The sequence below is a fragment of the Epinephelus lanceolatus genome, chromosome 8 (genome assembly GCF_041903045.1).
Source record: "Epinephelus lanceolatus isolate andai-2023 chromosome 8, ASM4190304v1, whole genome shotgun sequence".
In the NCBI taxonomy this organism is placed as follows: domain Eukaryota; kingdom Metazoa; phylum Chordata; class Actinopteri; order Perciformes; family Serranidae; genus Epinephelus; species Epinephelus lanceolatus.
In genome coordinates this window covers 39,162,726-39,179,508 of record NC_135741.1, presented here as the reverse complement: position 1 = coordinate 39,179,508, position 16,783 = coordinate 39,162,726, and the positions used below count along the sequence as shown (strand labels likewise).

At 40.2% G+C, this 16,783-nt stretch overlaps 1 protein-coding gene across 3 annotated transcripts in view; it reads right to left on the bottom strand.

Moving 5' to 3' along the window:
• Positions 1-296: 296 nt before the first annotated feature.
• arfgef2 (ADP-ribosylation factor guanine nucleotide-exchange factor 2 (brefeldin A-inhibited)) overlaps positions 297-16,783 on the bottom strand; it is a 39,776-nt gene continuing 23,289 nt past the window's right edge. For 2 of the 3 annotated variants that reach the window (XM_033629031.2, XM_033629030.2), the window contains exons 22-38: positions 15,557-15,704; positions 15,303-15,399; positions 15,141-15,181; positions 14,879-15,048; positions 13,780-13,931; positions 12,466-12,638; positions 12,062-12,222; positions 11,782-11,912; positions 9,767-9,896; positions 9,507-9,642; positions 8,719-8,857; positions 7,001-7,058; positions 6,430-6,807; positions 5,945-6,122; positions 4,683-4,821; positions 3,733-3,850; positions 297-2,049 (exon numbers count right to left, since the gene is read on the bottom strand). In XM_033629031.2, the coding sequence (XP_033484922.1) occupies positions 1,885-2,049; positions 3,733-3,850; positions 4,683-4,821; positions 5,945-6,122; positions 6,430-6,807; positions 7,001-7,058; positions 8,719-8,857; positions 9,507-9,642; positions 9,767-9,896; positions 11,782-11,912; positions 12,062-12,222; positions 12,466-12,638; positions 13,780-13,931; positions 14,879-15,048; positions 15,141-15,181; positions 15,303-15,399; positions 15,557-15,704 (2,514 nt within the window). In that variant the 3' untranslated portion in view covers positions 297-1,884. The remainder of the gene's footprint in view (positions 2,050-3,732; positions 3,851-4,682; positions 4,822-5,944; positions 6,123-6,429; positions 6,808-7,000; positions 7,059-8,718; positions 8,858-9,506; positions 9,643-9,766; positions 9,897-11,781; positions 11,913-12,061; positions 12,223-12,465; positions 12,639-13,779; positions 13,932-14,878; positions 15,049-15,140; positions 15,182-15,302; positions 15,400-15,556; positions 15,705-16,783) is intronic. The other variant, XM_033629032.2, reaches the window with a different exon arrangement.

The window sequence follows — 16,783 nt, the reverse complement described above, 5'->3', positions numbered from 1 at the left end:
ATAGGCAGTCCATTTTATTTTTGGTTAAAAACAAATATCTATAATTGCAGAACAAAAGTTCACGGGCAATCTATGTGATCTGCCATCTTGCTACTACTGTTTGCATCCATTGTGCATTGTGCAACGCCCTCCACTGATGACAAATCCTTGATTACAATGGCTCTGATCTGCTTCGCTGGAGAGCACCAAGTTTCCAAGAGGCCTGAACACAACCGGTTCAAGATTCAGAGCTGATTTGGTGGAAAAGGTTTATGTGAGAAAGCTCTAAAGCACTTTCAAACTGAATCAATAGTCACTAGAGTGGATCAGAATTCGGGTTTATTGATTACTTCACCAAATGTTTGGAAGATTACATCACAATATTATGTATAGAACCGTATAGCACTTTCATTTCTATGTATCTTACATTGAAAACTTTACAGTCTGCTTTTTTTCATTTACTGTATATATATATATTTATATATTCCCTAGCATTAGGGAAGAAAAGTAGACATCCATAGTTGCGAGGGAAGGAATGCTTCTCAAAAAATATTTAAATGCACTTTAAATAATTACATACATCCTTCTTTTTTAAAAAAGGCATGGAATAACCTATGAGGGATCCAGAGTTACAGAGATTCCTGTGTCTCTGTAGATGTGTGTTTTGGTTTCGCTCTGTTCCTGAACCTTTCTGTGGTTAAACTCTACTGTTGAATGTGACAACACTGACAGGCGTTCCAACCATCCAGAGCAAGGTGATGCACTGGCTGGTATTAATACATGAGAAAACTGTCGGCAACGGATGTGCAAAAGACTGTGGGAAATGGACAACCACTGTGTCACCTTACAGGGCCAACTGATGGATTAGTGGGGGGTTTTATGAGCCAGCTATAATTCTAAAGCCAAGAGGAGTTGACTCCATGTTAAGTCCTTCAGTGTAAGGCTTACTGGGTCAACACAGAGGAATGCATGGTAGAGGGAAGTAGCAAGTCTTTCAACCAACCTTTCATTGTAAACCAGCAATCATGCTGAAAAATAATCATAAAACAAATTAAAGCAAGTGAGCAAAATAAATAAGTAAAATCTCTTTAACAGGCAAGGAATTATAAAGATGACAGGACGGTTGTGTCACAGAGAGGGGACGCGTCACAAACAAAGCCGCATTACATCTCCCATAGTGTTGTAAGAGATGCAGATTGTTTTCTCCCGCAGCTGAGAGTTTCAGCCTCTCGAGCCCACTACCAAACAATGCAGACATAAAAAGGAACATAAACATTAAAGTGGCAAACACTACTTTGTGATGGGCATCAACATGTGAGATATCACAAGATATTTTGATTAGATCACCAAACTCACTATGAGGGCGAAACTGATGATGTTATAATTTTATAACAGGCACAGGCGGCCAAGAGATTTTTCACAAAGGGTAAATGTAAGGTTCCTCAAATTCAATGCTTCCGTTCATTTGCTTTCAGCATGTAGACACACTTTTTTTGTTAAAAAAAAAACAAAAAAAAACAACAGAAAAAACAAACCATCAAAATCAGGTACAATATCAATAAATTATTTGTTTACAGTTCTTGGGGGATGATGAATGACAACAGTCAGCAGAGAGTGCCGGTCACAGTGCTGTTCATCCCCGAGAGAAAAAAGGGAGGAAGGACAGGGTGAAACTTTTCTGCAAGCTGAGTGCAGTAGAAAAGCCGAACACTTTAATGCAAACTCCTGAACTGAGACAGAAAAGCTACAGTCTTGGTTGTCTCCCTCCTGCCGTTACAGCCCCTCCGTAATCTGTTCCAGTCCAGAAGAGGGGGAAAGTCTCTTATGTGTCCACCTGTGATCTACTCATCAGTGTCATCTCCGTTTCTCCATCCGTCCCTCCACCCAACCCTGCACCCACTCATTCTAGGATGTGGGAGTTCTGGCGGGTGCCACCTCGGGAGCAGCGATGTGGAAGACGAGGCCGATGCGCAGGAAGAAGCGCCTGAGGACTGCTCGCAGCTCGGGGATCAGGTCAAACTGCATCATTTCACACAGTTGGGGGTAGTAGCAGGAGGCATGGGGCTTGAACTGAAAAAGAAGAACAAAGTGAGAAAATATTAATTAGCACCACGATTCAACCAAGTGACATTCTGTATGTGCTTTAAATCCCCGCTAACCAAAGGAATTACCAAAGACGTACCCAGGGCTATCCCCCTGGCTTGGGGCAGTATTAAGCTATTAAGGTATAATGGGGTACTTAGAAATCCCGGGAATATGATTAGCAATACAGTAAAAAAAATAACAGACACTCCTGTTTCCGATTTAACTGGTGGAACAGTTTGCTGAGAAAAATGGCGACTGTGAGTGGTGGGGATAATGTTACAGGACTTAAAATAAAAAGAAATGTGTCTCTGTCCCTGTTTGGGAGTATTTTCGATTTAGTTCCAATGATAAAGGTGAGCCAGCAAACATGGACAAAGCTGTGTGCAATATTTGTCCCGAGACAGTTGTGGTTTAAGTATGTCAAATCTCCCCTCCAGCAAAAATCTAAGAAAGAAGGGCACTTATTTTCTTTCTGTTAAAACCTGAACTGAACATGACGCAGCACACACAAATTAGATGCAGCACTGACGGATAGGGATGCACCGATCTGATATCTGGATCGAATATTGGCCCTGAAGAGATGGATTGGGTATCGGAAAATGCAACCTATACCTGAGGCGATCCTTTCCCTATAAATCTATTGCGACGCGAGCTACGTCATACGTCATGGAGCGAAGGAGAGAATCTGCTGTGTGGAGGTATTTCACACTATTTCAACTGCTGTTGCACAATTGTTTATTTTTGTTTGTTGAATAATATTCTTAAATAAAACAAAACAAAAATATCCAAATCCCAAACTTGAAAACTGAATACCTCCCCAACGAACAGGTATCCAAATAGTTGAGTATTTGGGTCCAGCCATACACACTGACAGTGTATTTGGAAGTCTTTAGAATATCCACAGCAGAGAGAGGAAGGGCGGTTGCCCTGTGTTGTGTGGGCACTGCTGGGAGGCCACAGAGTTCACAGCAGGGCATTGAATTAATATGCTGAGAGGCCATTTCTGTCTTCGCTGATGCATGTTTTTGCTGTACTTTGCTTCTTTTAATGGCAATTTCACTGAATTACGAAATAACATTCAGGCAAATAAACACAATATTTAGTACTAAGATTTGTTTTACCAACTTAAAATTCACAGCAGGCCTTGCACAAGAGGCCGGTGCCAGCCAGTCCACTTTAACAATACTGTAGTATTTTTTGTTGATGCAGTGGTTTGTGTGGTATTGGCTTTTTTTCTTCCAAAGTTGGCTGCATGGCGCCAACATTTCTTGCTGCTTGGAGATGCATGATAGGTTGTTTTCATAAGTAAAAACTGATATAGTTTGGGTCTAAAATGCCCTGAAAAGACACCCTGAGTCATGGGCTCCCGTGAGTCATCAGTGAATCATGCACTCACACTGAGAGTGCATGATTCATAGGTGACAACTCACAAAAGTGTTTATAATCACAAAAATATGAAATAAATAAAAAAGGTAATATAAAAGGAGTCATGCACATTATTGGTTTCTATCCTTTTTCACTAATGGATGTTATAAGTATCTTTGACCCCGGCCTGTCTTCAATTTCTGATCCTGGTTCAGATTTAGAGCTCCATAATGTTTGCAAAAATAGGTTTAGATTTGGAAGTTTGCTCTGTGCATGTGTGTGTTTGGGTGTTTGTGTTCCTGCCTTGTCATCGGGCAGCCGTAGTGTCCTGGTGAGCAGTAACATCAGCAGGCTGTTCCAAGCCTCTCTGTGGCTCTCTGAGGTCAGACTGATGAAGTAGGCCAGAGCTTCACTACACACGCTGAGACAGACAATGCAACATATATATAGAGGATTATAACCAACACAACACTGATGTAGTGCATCTCTAACTACCAGAACTACTACAGTACAATTATTATTTTTTTTTATTATTGTTATCATAGGAGAGCAGACCAACACTACTAAAGCACAAAAAACAGTTATTAAATGAATATCACCACACATACGTATTCTTGATGTAATACATGAGTCAACTGCTCTGGTGCAGCTGCTCAGTGAAAAACAAAAGGTGATTTGTACCAGGCTCTAGCACGCCAATATATTCTACAAAATCCACACACAGCGTACAGTTCATAAATATATTATGAGGTATGAGCCATGTGTCAAAACAGCTTACACAACAAGTAACAAACATCAGTGCTGCACTTTTCTGCAAGTGACACAGATTATGGGGCGTCGGTGGCTTAGTGGATAGAGCAGGCGCCCCATGTACAAGGCTGCGGCTCGGGTTCGAGTCCAGCCTGTGGCCCTTTGCTGCGTGTCTCTCCCTCTCTCTCTCCCCCCTCTCACACTTCACTGTCCTATCAATTAAAGGCAAAAAATGCCCTAAAAAATAATTTAAAAAAAAAAAAAAAAAAAATTACACAGATTATTTATCTACACTTCAACGTTTAACCAGGCAACAACAACCTGGTGACTTGCTGAAGGAGTGGGCATCAAATGTATTTTCTTAAATGCATTTTCAGTCTATTAGATTGGAAAAAAAAGGAAAATATAAAAAAAATTTAAGGACAAGTCTGGTGATGCTGTGTTGTTTTATTGTCAACAATTCCCACAAAAGGACTGACGCTATTGTCGTCAGTTGTACTCACAGCAGCAGGCGTGTCTGGATGTCAGGCCAGGAGTCCTGCAGCTGCAGGTCAGAGTACATCCTGAACAAGATCCTCAGGCTGCAGGCAAGACTGCTGGTCTCCTGCTTCAACAAGTTGGGCTTAGATTTCCCTTTAAAGCCTGAGGGCAAGACAGAGACAATCACTGGTTAAAAAACATCACCAGAGGGATTTGCAGGGCCTAGTGGTTAGGACATAATGCAACATCCCTTGTTAAAATCTGGCCTTTGTTGGATGTCATATCTCTCTCCTTTAATGTCCTCTCTGTATCTCTAATGTCCATTAAATAAAGGCCTGTCTGGCCTTAGGGTTTAAGGCCCTGGCAAAGAATGACAATGTCTCTGGTCCAAGTTTGGCCCGGGACCTTGGTTACATATCATTCTCTCTGCCTCTCCTTAAGACATTGTCATATCTCTGTCATCAACTCTCTAATAAAGGCAGAAAAAGCCCCCAAGAGGTAACAAGAAGTCCGTAGGTTTCTGGTAAGCAGGAAAACTTTCAAAATATTTTCAGCGTGGCCTTAATACTCAAAGCACAAAGAAATCATTCTCTCAGCAGAGAGGTCATCCAACAATATAAAGTTTACAGGTTCATCTGAGGCAAAAACACAGCATTCTCCTGAATGTTTATGAATCAGACTTTGCACTGGCTATAAAGTTTAACATTACTTTGTAAACTGTAAAAACCTGTAAAAACATGTTATGCTTCATTTGAGACTTTTTAAAGGGACAGTTCACCCCAAAATCAAAAATACATATTTATTCTCTTACCTGTAGTGCTTTTTATCAGTTTAGATTGTTTTGGTGTGAGTTGATGAGTGCTGGAAATTTTAGCCATCGAGATGTCTACACCTGCCAACTGTATCACCATGCAGAAGGAGCTAGCTATCGTTACAGCTAAGCTGAGGAGGACACCATTAATGTTTACATCTTTCACTGTCACGAGCCTCTCAGCCATGACTAGATGCATGCTTCCTTCTGTGCAGTAAAATGATTGGTGGGTGTAGAGTAACCACGTAATGATCGCCAAAATTTTTGATTTTGGGGATGAACTGCCTCTTTAAGGCAAGGAGGTTAGAAAATATATTTAAGACATCGTCTTATAACAGACGGACTTTCCATGACATGTTTCAAAGACATTCTACTCTAAGTCACACTAAACAGAAGAAGTGCAAAGGATAAGGATACAATTTTATGAATTTTGTCATAAATTAATATCATGGAGGACTTTTGCTTTCTATTCACCTGCCCTCCAGAGTGCTGTCCTCTGTTCGTTGTTGGAGTTGAAGTCCTTGGCGAAGGTGTGCGACTCAAGCAGACAATCCAGCAGCTTGAAGAGGTGCGCAGAGGTCATGTGTCTGTACATACCCTGTTCTGAGCCTGCGTAGACTCCCTCAGCCTCCGACTCTTCCAGAGCATCTCGCTAAGGAGAGGACAGTTTGAGACTTTAACAAAATATATCTGACAATTTAAGATCACACAGGGTTGTACTATTAAGATTTTTTTGTGTACGTAGGTCTGATCTGACAGTTGATCACTTCCCCCTATAGTTCAGATTAGTGCGCAGCATTTCATAGAAGGTCAGGAGTAATATATGAGCTTTCACAACCCTTTCTTCCTCTCTTTCACCATTTCAACTGCAACAGTTTCCTCAAATATATTAAAAAAAGTGATGACAAAAGGGCAATGTTGGGGTAAAATCTATCCATATGGTAGCTGTTGTAACGTACTTGTGCAGCAGCCATGTTCTCAGCATCCTCCTTCTTGCTGGTTGCTGGGTAAAAGACAATGTTGTCTATTGTCTGGATTAGTTCAAGCTGTACCACGCATTTGATCAGCAGGCCTGCAAACAGCTTCTGGTCTGAAACTCCTGGAGAACAGAAAAAAACAAGTGGTGTAGAGATGTGAGCATTTATGAGGGACAAGACTGACAATGGCAGTCCAATGTTACAGTGACAGTCAGCGACAGGGTACGACTGTGTGAATGCTGTGTACTCACTAGCATTGGACTTGCTCTTCCAGGTGTCGTCACTGGACATCTGGCTGTGTCCTCTCTCAGATAGAGCTCTGTCGTAGCTGCTCTGGGACAGGCTGTCAAAATCAGCATCCTGGAATTGGACAAAAACAAAAATCATGGACATCACAGGTTAGTGTCACACTTCTGATGTGACGGGAAGGTTAGAAGGAAATATAACAGTACAGGTACTCATCATGTTTCAGACCAAGTATAAAGCATCTGCTGTTTTAAACACTGTAAATGTTTTTAAGTTATATGAGTGTAATTGGGTTTTTTTTGCTTACAAAATGCTTGCCATCTGTGGTTTCTTCTTCTTGTCCAGCCGGTCGCCAAGTCAACAAACTGAAAAGAAAACAAAATGACAGATCAGAAATCATTGTGATAACATCCTGTCACAGAAGCACAATAATGTTTTTAAGGCTGGCCCACGCTAAAAGACTTTTCATATCTTAACAGATGTTGAAATTGTGAGACCCCACACATAAGAACATGTAATAATCGATGTAGTAGTTTTGTTGCTATACTGTGTGGAGGGCAACAATTTGGCCAAAACAGCCACACACTAACAGATTCCATTCACAAACAATCAGAGTCCCGACTTTCAAAACCGCAAATTTCATAAATCTCTTGCAATCAAACGTGACCTTAGGGTAAACAAACATGGCGGGCAACAGATGAGGTCGTTTTTGCACTGCCATTTCTAGAAATTTCATCAAGAAAAAAGAAAGAAACATAGACAAAGTCATGGGGACAGCATAAACATGGACTATACATATCCCAGTGCAAGCTGAGTTAAATTCCATTTCATATTGTGTTAACACTGAAGTTTGTCATTTTTATTAAATAATTTTTGTCGTATTTGCCGAAACTGTCACTATATCCACATAGTAGTACATGAGACAGATAGTCTGTGGAAAAAAATCATGTTCCTCTGCCTCCTCGTAGTGCTTCTAATGGCATTTGCAAGAATCCACCGTGGCTGAACGAAAACCAATCAGAGCCAAGGAGTCTCTAACACAGCTGTCAATCATGTCAGTCACTGCTTGTGACCTGGGAACAAACAGTCACACTAGGCAACACTGATCAAATATGAAACAAGATTCTGTTACTGTATTGTCTATTTCTCACCTCAAGTGTTTTTTTTTTTGTTCTGTTTTTTGGTGCTTTGTTTTGGCTCATCTGTTTTAAATATGGCGACTGGGGATACAAACTTTTACACCTAAAGAGAAACTAAAATATATTTCTGAAAATGTCTGAGATGAGACATTGCCAATACAGTAACAGAATCTTGATTCATATTTGATGAGCGCTGCCTAATTTGACCGCTGTGATTAACATGATTGACAACTGCATTAGAGACTCCTTGACTCTGATTGGTTATTTTCCTTCAGCCACAGTAGACTCTAGCAAATGTAATTAGAAGCACTTGGAGGAAGAGGAGGAACGTGACTTTTTAACGGACTATTGGTCTCCTGTACTCACACTGTGTGGATGGAGTGACAGTTTCAGCAAATGTGACAAAAAAAGTTATTTTCATAAACATTACCAACTACAGCTATAACACCCTCTGACACCTTCAGGACCACAGGTGATCCTCAGGGGTCCCCCCTCATAACAGGATATCAGATTGTAGATGCTGAACATGTTGAATATTTGTGATGTGAAATCGGTGGATGATCTTTAAAACCATCAAAAAAATCAGGGCTTTGCTGACAAATGTTGTGAGGGGGAAATCTGACCCAAAATCAGCTTAATTATTGTGCAGTGTGTACCTGGCATTAACCCCATTTGCCCCAGTCTTAATGTGACTAGTAACTACCTCCTGGAGTGCTTTATTTGACTGGACAGCTGTGTTTTTTGTCTTCAAAACCGTTAATTAACTAACTGTATCAACACTACTATCAAGGAGTTCATGTGCAGTTTCATCAACATTTCTCAGCTGAGTGAACTGAAACTAAATATACTTGATCTCTGGCTGAAAGTGCAGTGGTTCAGGACTTACGCATGAGGGCTGGTGTTTTGGAAGATCTCCAGCATACAGGAGCAGGTGATGTTCCAGACCTCAGGGCTGAACTTCTCCCCATTAAGAATCACCAGGTTCTCCAGACAGTTTGTCCCTGACCGAGCCAGCTGCTCGTTGTCTGTAGAAGGAAGGTAATGACTTCAGAGCACATCTGACACATACAAATGTTATTAACTTCACTGAGGTTTCACCTGTCAGGGACTGAAAGCTTTGGATGAAAGAATCTTGTTACAGTTGCTGACTGTTTGGATAAAGGTCTAGTGCGTAGGATTTAGTGGTATCTAGTGGTGAGGTTGCAAATTGCACCCAACTGAAACTTCCCCTGTGTGCAAAGTGTGCTGGAGAACCAAAAAATAGTTATGAATGTTAGATTCCATTTATGCCAATCGATGCCCGTAAATCCTATGCACTGGACCTTTAAATTATTCATAAGCTTCTCCTTACTTGTAGTCAATTGTAGCAATTCAGTGTTTTTGTTTTTGTTTTGTTTTGTAAAGTTGAAACATGTTTCAGCCCCCCTTCTTTCCCCAGTAATTTTTGTTAGTCCCTCACTGATGTCCCTAACTAGAAGCTAGCTGTTCAGCCTAAATAGCTGGCCAATAGCAGGCTTATAGCTACAGTCTACATCTAGTGAGTCAGACTGGCACAGCACCAAAACATCTAATCTGTAAAATATTACAAAGCACAGTGAGTGTTGACCTCTCGGCCTCATGATGAGAAGTGATGAGTGTTCTGCTTTACCTGTCTACATGAATTTGAACACCCACCTTGCCTGACACACCACTGTAGCTGTGTGAAAATGTCAGCCAGCAGGATTTCACTGAGAGGCTCATAAAACTGGGTGAACACGTCACAGATGGCATACAGAGCGTGGTTACATGTTGTCGTCATCCACTCGGTTTTCTGGGGGCAAAGCAGACGTAACAGGTTTTAAGGTCTTCTGCCTCTCCAAAACACTAAAGAGGACATCCATGTTAAAACATAAACAGCCATGGGACTTGACGGCCTGCTGGCAGTGACCTCTGACCTCTGTCTGCTGCTCGGGGAGCTTCATGTTGTCAAAGATGCGGAAGACGATTCTGAAGAGGTCGTGCCACCAGTGCTTCTCGAAGGTGTGACCGTAGCTCTTCATGATCTCAAACATGACTGTGAGACCTCTGCGAGAAGGAAAGACAAAGAGCTGACATGTCAGTCTTGTTGCAACCAGCAAGAAGGAGGGGACAATGTGCAATCACGAGCACAACAACGTGAGTGAGAGGCTTTAGTCCTGCTTCTCTCCACTGTCCTGATGTCTATTAGTCCTCCATGCTTGTTTAAACACTAATAAAGGGTTAGAATACCTACAATTATTAACTCTGCATGTCAACTTTCACTAAAATCTGTAATGTAGCAAATGCTCAGGTGTATTTATGATAATAATAATGTTAATAACATTTTTATATAGCATTTATCAACATCAGCATTACAAAGGGCTTTACAATTACCATCTAAAACACAACAATAAAATAAAAGGTAATGTTTTACCACAAGGCAGGTACCAGGAAAACAGAGGAAAAAATAAAAACACCAGATGATAAAAAAAGATCATATAACACTGAGGAAAAAAATCAAAACACAATTGGTGAATGAATTAAAACTTGAGATAGAGCAGCGCATTGCATAAGTGCAACATCAAGAATAAAGTGCAGTCTATCTCAATAATTAAGAATAGAAATAATGCTAAAAATTAAAGGAGAAATGATAAGAAAGCCTTTTTATAAAGATAACTGTAACCTTTCCTATTAAAGCCAAAAAGCCAAATGTTACTGAGTGTTAGTAGAAAATGTTACATTTGGTACTTTGTTTTATACCTGTCACTTATTCAGTCTCTTTCAAAATCAATGCAGACTAATTTAAACAATGTTCTGAGCGTCTCTTGGATGGAGACGGGTGGTTTTGGTGGTGGTGCACTGCGCCGCAAAAGGGTGAAAATTAGTGCGTCCAATCAGGTGTCATGCTTCCATCACTGCCATTGGTGCTGCAGCCAATATATACCTGTGACCACCATAGAGTTATTTGTCCAGGGAATGAATGCCAATTGTAACTTTTCCCATTAAATACAAAATGCTCAGCCCCGTTTAGTCTTTAAGTGTGAGGTGGGAACAGTCAGCAGCTTCCTGCTTGAGGATGTCAGGTTGCCCACTGGTTGGTAAAGGGACAGCAGGTCAGATATATATTCTGGGGCCAGGCCAAGAAGAACTTTATATGTAAAACACTTGTAAGGTCATTAAAACTGGTTTTTGGTAGGAGTCTCGCTGCCGCATTTTGCACAATTTTCAGTCTAGTAATCAATTTCTGATTTATACCTTTTAAGAGCTCATTAAATTAGTCCAACTGTGAGGAAATAAAAGCATGAATGATGGTATGAGAGTCATTAAATTCAGCATTGATCCTCACCTAGCAATATTTTTCAGATGGTAGCAACATGACTGGATGACCTTGCGTGTGTTTCTGAAAAGTGAAGGTGAGTTTCAAAGAGCTACAGTAATGACTGGGGCAGCCAGGACCACTATGGAAATTAGTCCTGTTTAACGTTCAGTGCTTTTATCCAGTCATGCTTTGACACTTTGTGTTGGATCCTATGATGTTTGTTTACTTCTATTTCTTTTTCTATCAGGGTGTCTAGAGGTATCTGACATTGACATTTAATGCTTCTTAAGATCCTTTCAAAAAGATTTTTAACCAAATGTAAGACTGATTTTTGGACCAATTATATTTTTCTTAGTCATGAAATAAGTTCAAATTAAGACTTCACAAAATCAAATTTAAGGCTATCTAATAATTTAAAGGCCTAATAAATAAAGATTTGACTGTAAGACATTTTGAGGACCTGTAGACACCCTGTATATTTTTTTGTCTTTGCAACAACTAGGGGAAGGCCAAGCACCAGGGGCGACAACAAGTTTTGGAAGACACATTGCTGAAGCTTAATGATGTAGTTAAAAGTGTGCTACAAGTTGAACCATGTCCCTAGAGTGAAATGACGAGGAGCTGTTTGTCTACCTGGTCCGGACGTCCAGCTTGCAGCGGTTGATAATACAAGAGAGCTCAAAGAGAATGGGAAACCAGCCACGAACCCACACCCGATCTCCAGGGGCAACATTCATGTCATCACTGGTGTATTCCCTCAGGGCCTGGAGAGAGACACACCAAGTTAAACATTACATAATTCATTTTGAAGAAACCACATAGTGCTATTTACACATGATAAAAAATATCACTACTTTGTCACACAATAACCTTTCTTATTAAAGCGGTATAGTCACGACTCAGTTGTTCCCACCTGTGGCCTTTCTGAGACATATTTAGCGCAGTGTCGTATGAGTCTGATAGCCTCCATGCTGGTGTCAGGAAAAGCTGCGTTGCACACAAACTCCGACAGGCACTTCACTGCATCTTGGAACGAATCAATAGCAGCTGCAAAGTGCTGCTGGAAGGTGTTCACTAAAGGAAGAGGGATGAAGACAGGGAAAGAAAATTAAAAAACAAGAATAACTTGATTTGTTTATGAGATCTTAAATCGTTCCTGTCATTAATTCTCAATCTTATAAAAGCTGATTCAGGACTGAGGATCTGTCTCACTGTCAGCTGAGCGGTTTGACACAACACAACCTCTGTCACTTATTTATTTTGAAATCACCTGAGCCAAAATGGCCGCCCTGAGCAAAGAGCTGCAGTCATACTTACTGACAATGTGCCCAGTGGTCTGGAAGGCAAGCTCCACTATGGTCTCATCGTGGTCGGAGGCTGCCTGATGAAACACTGAGAAGATGTTCTTCCAACCTGAACGAATGTTGGCCGCCTGAGAGTTCACCATCTGAGCCACACACCTGATCACCATGTCTCTGATAGTTGGGGACCTGGGGGGAGGGGAGGGGGTTACTATGGTGCAATACTGGGTTGCTTTAAGACTTAAAATATCATCAAACACATAAAACACCCTATATATACACTGCATCTGATATTTTACTGTGAAAAAGTATCTATCAACTCTACATAACCTATCTGTGCCACAGTAGTGAATCAGTGATGTCAATGTGTTAGTAAATATATGTATGTCTGTGTTTATGTGCATGTGTTTGTGAATGTTCCGTAAGAAAAAAAAAATTAACAGCAATTAACAAGTAATGATAGCTGGGATGAAAATTCGGTGGATGTGTTAATGACTATATGTATGTTTGTGTGCATGTGTGTGTGTTTGTAAATGGAGTGTATGAGAAGTCGAGGAAAAAAAACCAAAACGCTGTTTACTTTTCTGTCTTCAGAACACACGATGTAATATTACTTTTCTCTGATCTGTATATATTTATCTATACATGTATAGATGCCTGGATCATGCCAGCTGTTTGATCGAGGCTGAGGTTTAGTTGGAGATGATGGTCTGATGCTGCTATGCTGTCTGACTGCACTCCAACAGATTCCCACTTAAGCTAACCTTAACCTGTCCATCAGTAATAATTGTAACCAGGAGCATTTAAATATTTATCACACTGTCTGTGAATATTCTGCATCTTATGTGCCTCAAATCTCAGTGTGAAAGCCTAAGCGTTTGGCTAATACGCTACACAGAAGCTTTTCAGTATTTTCTTGTTCCTCTCTTAATGTGACAGCGCATTTCTTTCCCCAAAAGGGTGTACACACCCTTTTGCCAAGTGTCATTGTCATTGTCATTGTCATTTCCAAGGCTACAGCCTTGGAAATGACAAAATGTCGGTCTGTGTCATGTGATACTGGTGACATTTCGACGGTTATGCAATGCAGCACTAGATTTTAAGATAGTATTAAGAGGAACAGAATCTGTGTAACGTTAGATATGTTTTGGGATTTTTATGAACATATTTTTACCAACAGCCAAAACATTATACATACAGTATATTCAAAACCTTTCCAAAACACTGTTAATTCCAAACCATTTCTAGGCCTGTAAAGCAGTTTTTCTAATTTCAATACTCTTCCAGGAATTTCATAACCATGGAAACCTAGTATAACAATATCCTCTACCTGTTCTTCTTCATGATGTGCTCAAAAGGCCTGAGGAAGTCTTTCTGGAAGCGGAAGTTGGCCAGCTCTCCTTTCTCCAAGAACTTCATGGAGAGCTGCCTCAGTGAGTCCACAGCAAAGATGGCTACATCCTCATTGGGGTTACAGCCCACCTAGAGGAAGACACAACAGTCATCAGTGGAGCTCAGAAGTGAATCTAGTTTCCTCTGGTTTATTAAAAAAAAATCATGATGAATTGTTTCTTTAGTCTGAAATGTGTATTGTATACTCAAACTTAATTTAATTAATTAACATTTATTGATTTATTTTTTATCCACTTGCGGGCAATGCAGCCAGCTTTAAACATGACGATGACATATTATCACTTTCTCAGAATCAGCTGTCATAGTCAAGTATGCAAACAAGTAAAAGGAATTGGATGGTTTCGTACTCAATGTACTCAAAATACACAGACATATGCATAACAGCTAAGAACTAGGACAACAAAGCTGGACAAGGTAAGAAATAGACAAGACTATTATTAACTCAAGTACGTGAATGAATATGTGTATATATATATATAGGCACCAATGACCAACAACAAAAATTAAAAAAAAAAAAAGGAGTCATATTTTAAGTTGCAAACTATACAAATAGTGCAAAGAAATAAATAATGAATGAATATACATGGACTGGATGATTGTGCACTGTATGTGCATACATATATCCGAGAGCATGAAGGATTTATCTTGACAGTACACGTTGATGCGTACATGTTAAAAAACGGTGCATTTTAAACTGTTTAGTTGATATGGCAAACAGTTGCTTATTTACTTAACCAGCAGAACATAAACATTCATTTAGAGTTGTGTTTCTGGCAACTTGGCAAATGCAAGTCCAATATTCACTCTGATTTGATAAAATAATCATATAGTGACAGCTCTAAAATGGCTTTACTGATCCACTGTTGCACCCATTATAACCAAAGGAACACTGTGTCATCTCACTGCTGCCTGCCACACATGTGCCACACACAGGAGCTCATACCTCTTATTAACAGGAGCTTATATTCTTTAGGTGACACATTTTTAGAACTTTGCAAAACCTTTAATCCACTGACCTTGTTGAAGTGGTCTCCTATGACCTGCCAAATGCGAGACCACTGAAGCCTGATGCGGTTCATGTTATAGTATGAGATTTCCACAATCTTTTGCAAGCTGAACATCCTCGGCTGGTGTGCTGAGGCCAGCTCGTCCATGGACACCGCGCACAGCCACCGCACAAAGTCCACTGGAAATGATTAAAACAGCATCACACGATGAATGAATACCTTCTCTTTCTTTGTAACGACCACAAACAGAGATACTGTACAGAACACTCACCAATGGCATTTCCATCTAGTCTGGTGGAACCAGTGAAGATCCTGCAAAAATATAAGCAGCATTCATATTTGTGGGGAAACTAAATCATCATAAAGGACTGATATAGATTATTACGTCATTAATATCCTGTATCTGAGTACTTTTATGGGTATTTTGTCTTACCTGTCCACAGCTACCACAACACTCTGAGAGCTGGTCTCTCCTACTGACTCCTGGATGTGAGCCATCTGTCTCTTGTCCTGACTTCCCACCAAGTTACCTGCAACAGCAAACACATTATACACAAGCTAAAGTATACAGTCGGGCATCAGACACAGACAGCAAATGTATGTGACTTTTCAAAGCAAAGAGGAAAAAATGCACGATTTATGTGTGCTATTATATGTAATTAAGACGCCTTATTGTGTGTGTCATACCCAGCCCCAGGGGCATGAACTCCTCTGTTCCGGAGGGTAAGCCCTTGATGCTGACGTCCCTGTCCCGGACCACCCCCGAGATGTAGCGTGTCTTTACCCCTGTGCCGATCAACTGAGCAAGCTCCAGCTGACTGATACACCTCAGGATCTATAACACACATACACAACAAGTAACTTGTAACTGTTGTTTGTTTTATTCATTTTAGAATAGCTATGATGAGCTGGGGACAGTTTGGATCCAGTATATAAATGAAAAATATATCCTTGGTAATCATAACAAATAATTTTAAAACAGTTGAGGGAATATTCCTTGGGTGGCAAGAACATAATTTACCAGGGATCCTATGAATGAGTCATTTCAGGATCTGTCCTAGAAATTGCACTAAAAGTTCACCAAAGATTAAAAGTTCTCCAACTTCAGGATAGGTATTCAAAGTAACTTACAATGCTTCATACATTCCCGACTACTCCTAGGAGAGAGTGTGACATCATTATTTTCAGACACTCAGCAGCAAAGTAGAAATCCCGGTCATGTTCTGTAGTTCTCTGTCCTTGGCATTTTGAAATATTTAGTGGTAAAAAAAACAACTATGCTCTCTAGGTTATGTATATGATAAAATAAGACAAAATAAATCAGTATTTTCAGGTCATTATCATATTTGCCAATAATCCATTTGCAGTAGGCTGTAAGCAATGTTGTAGTACTCTAATCGATCTTGGTCTCGACACCAATTCTTGTCTTGTTGCGGAAAAAGAGGCCTCAGGATTTATTGAGACCATACAAGACTACAACTGCAGGGATATCACTAAATTGCTGTGAAAAAAAGAAGTGTTGAAAAGACATGGTTAAATTGTTGTCAGCTCCTTGGTGTTTGTTTGCTCACAAAAATCAGAGGAAAATTACAAAATTCACCTCTGCAATGCCTTTAGATTTTTTTATCCAGACATTTCTCATGGCACACTTATGAATTCACACATATAGACAGTGTAACAGTAATGAAGAGGAATCTTCATTTGTTTTCAGAGGTTGTTTTTATGAGAATGTGGATCTTTCAGATCAATTTGAGGAGTGCCGGTGGTTTGCATGTTTCACATTTTAGATTAAGTGTGTCATACAGTGTGGGAGTCGCACTGGTCTGGTCGTGACTCAATCTCGTCTTGCCTTGGTCTTTGTCTTGACTTGGTCTTGACCCTTCTAAATCTTGTCTCTAATCTAAGTCTCCATTG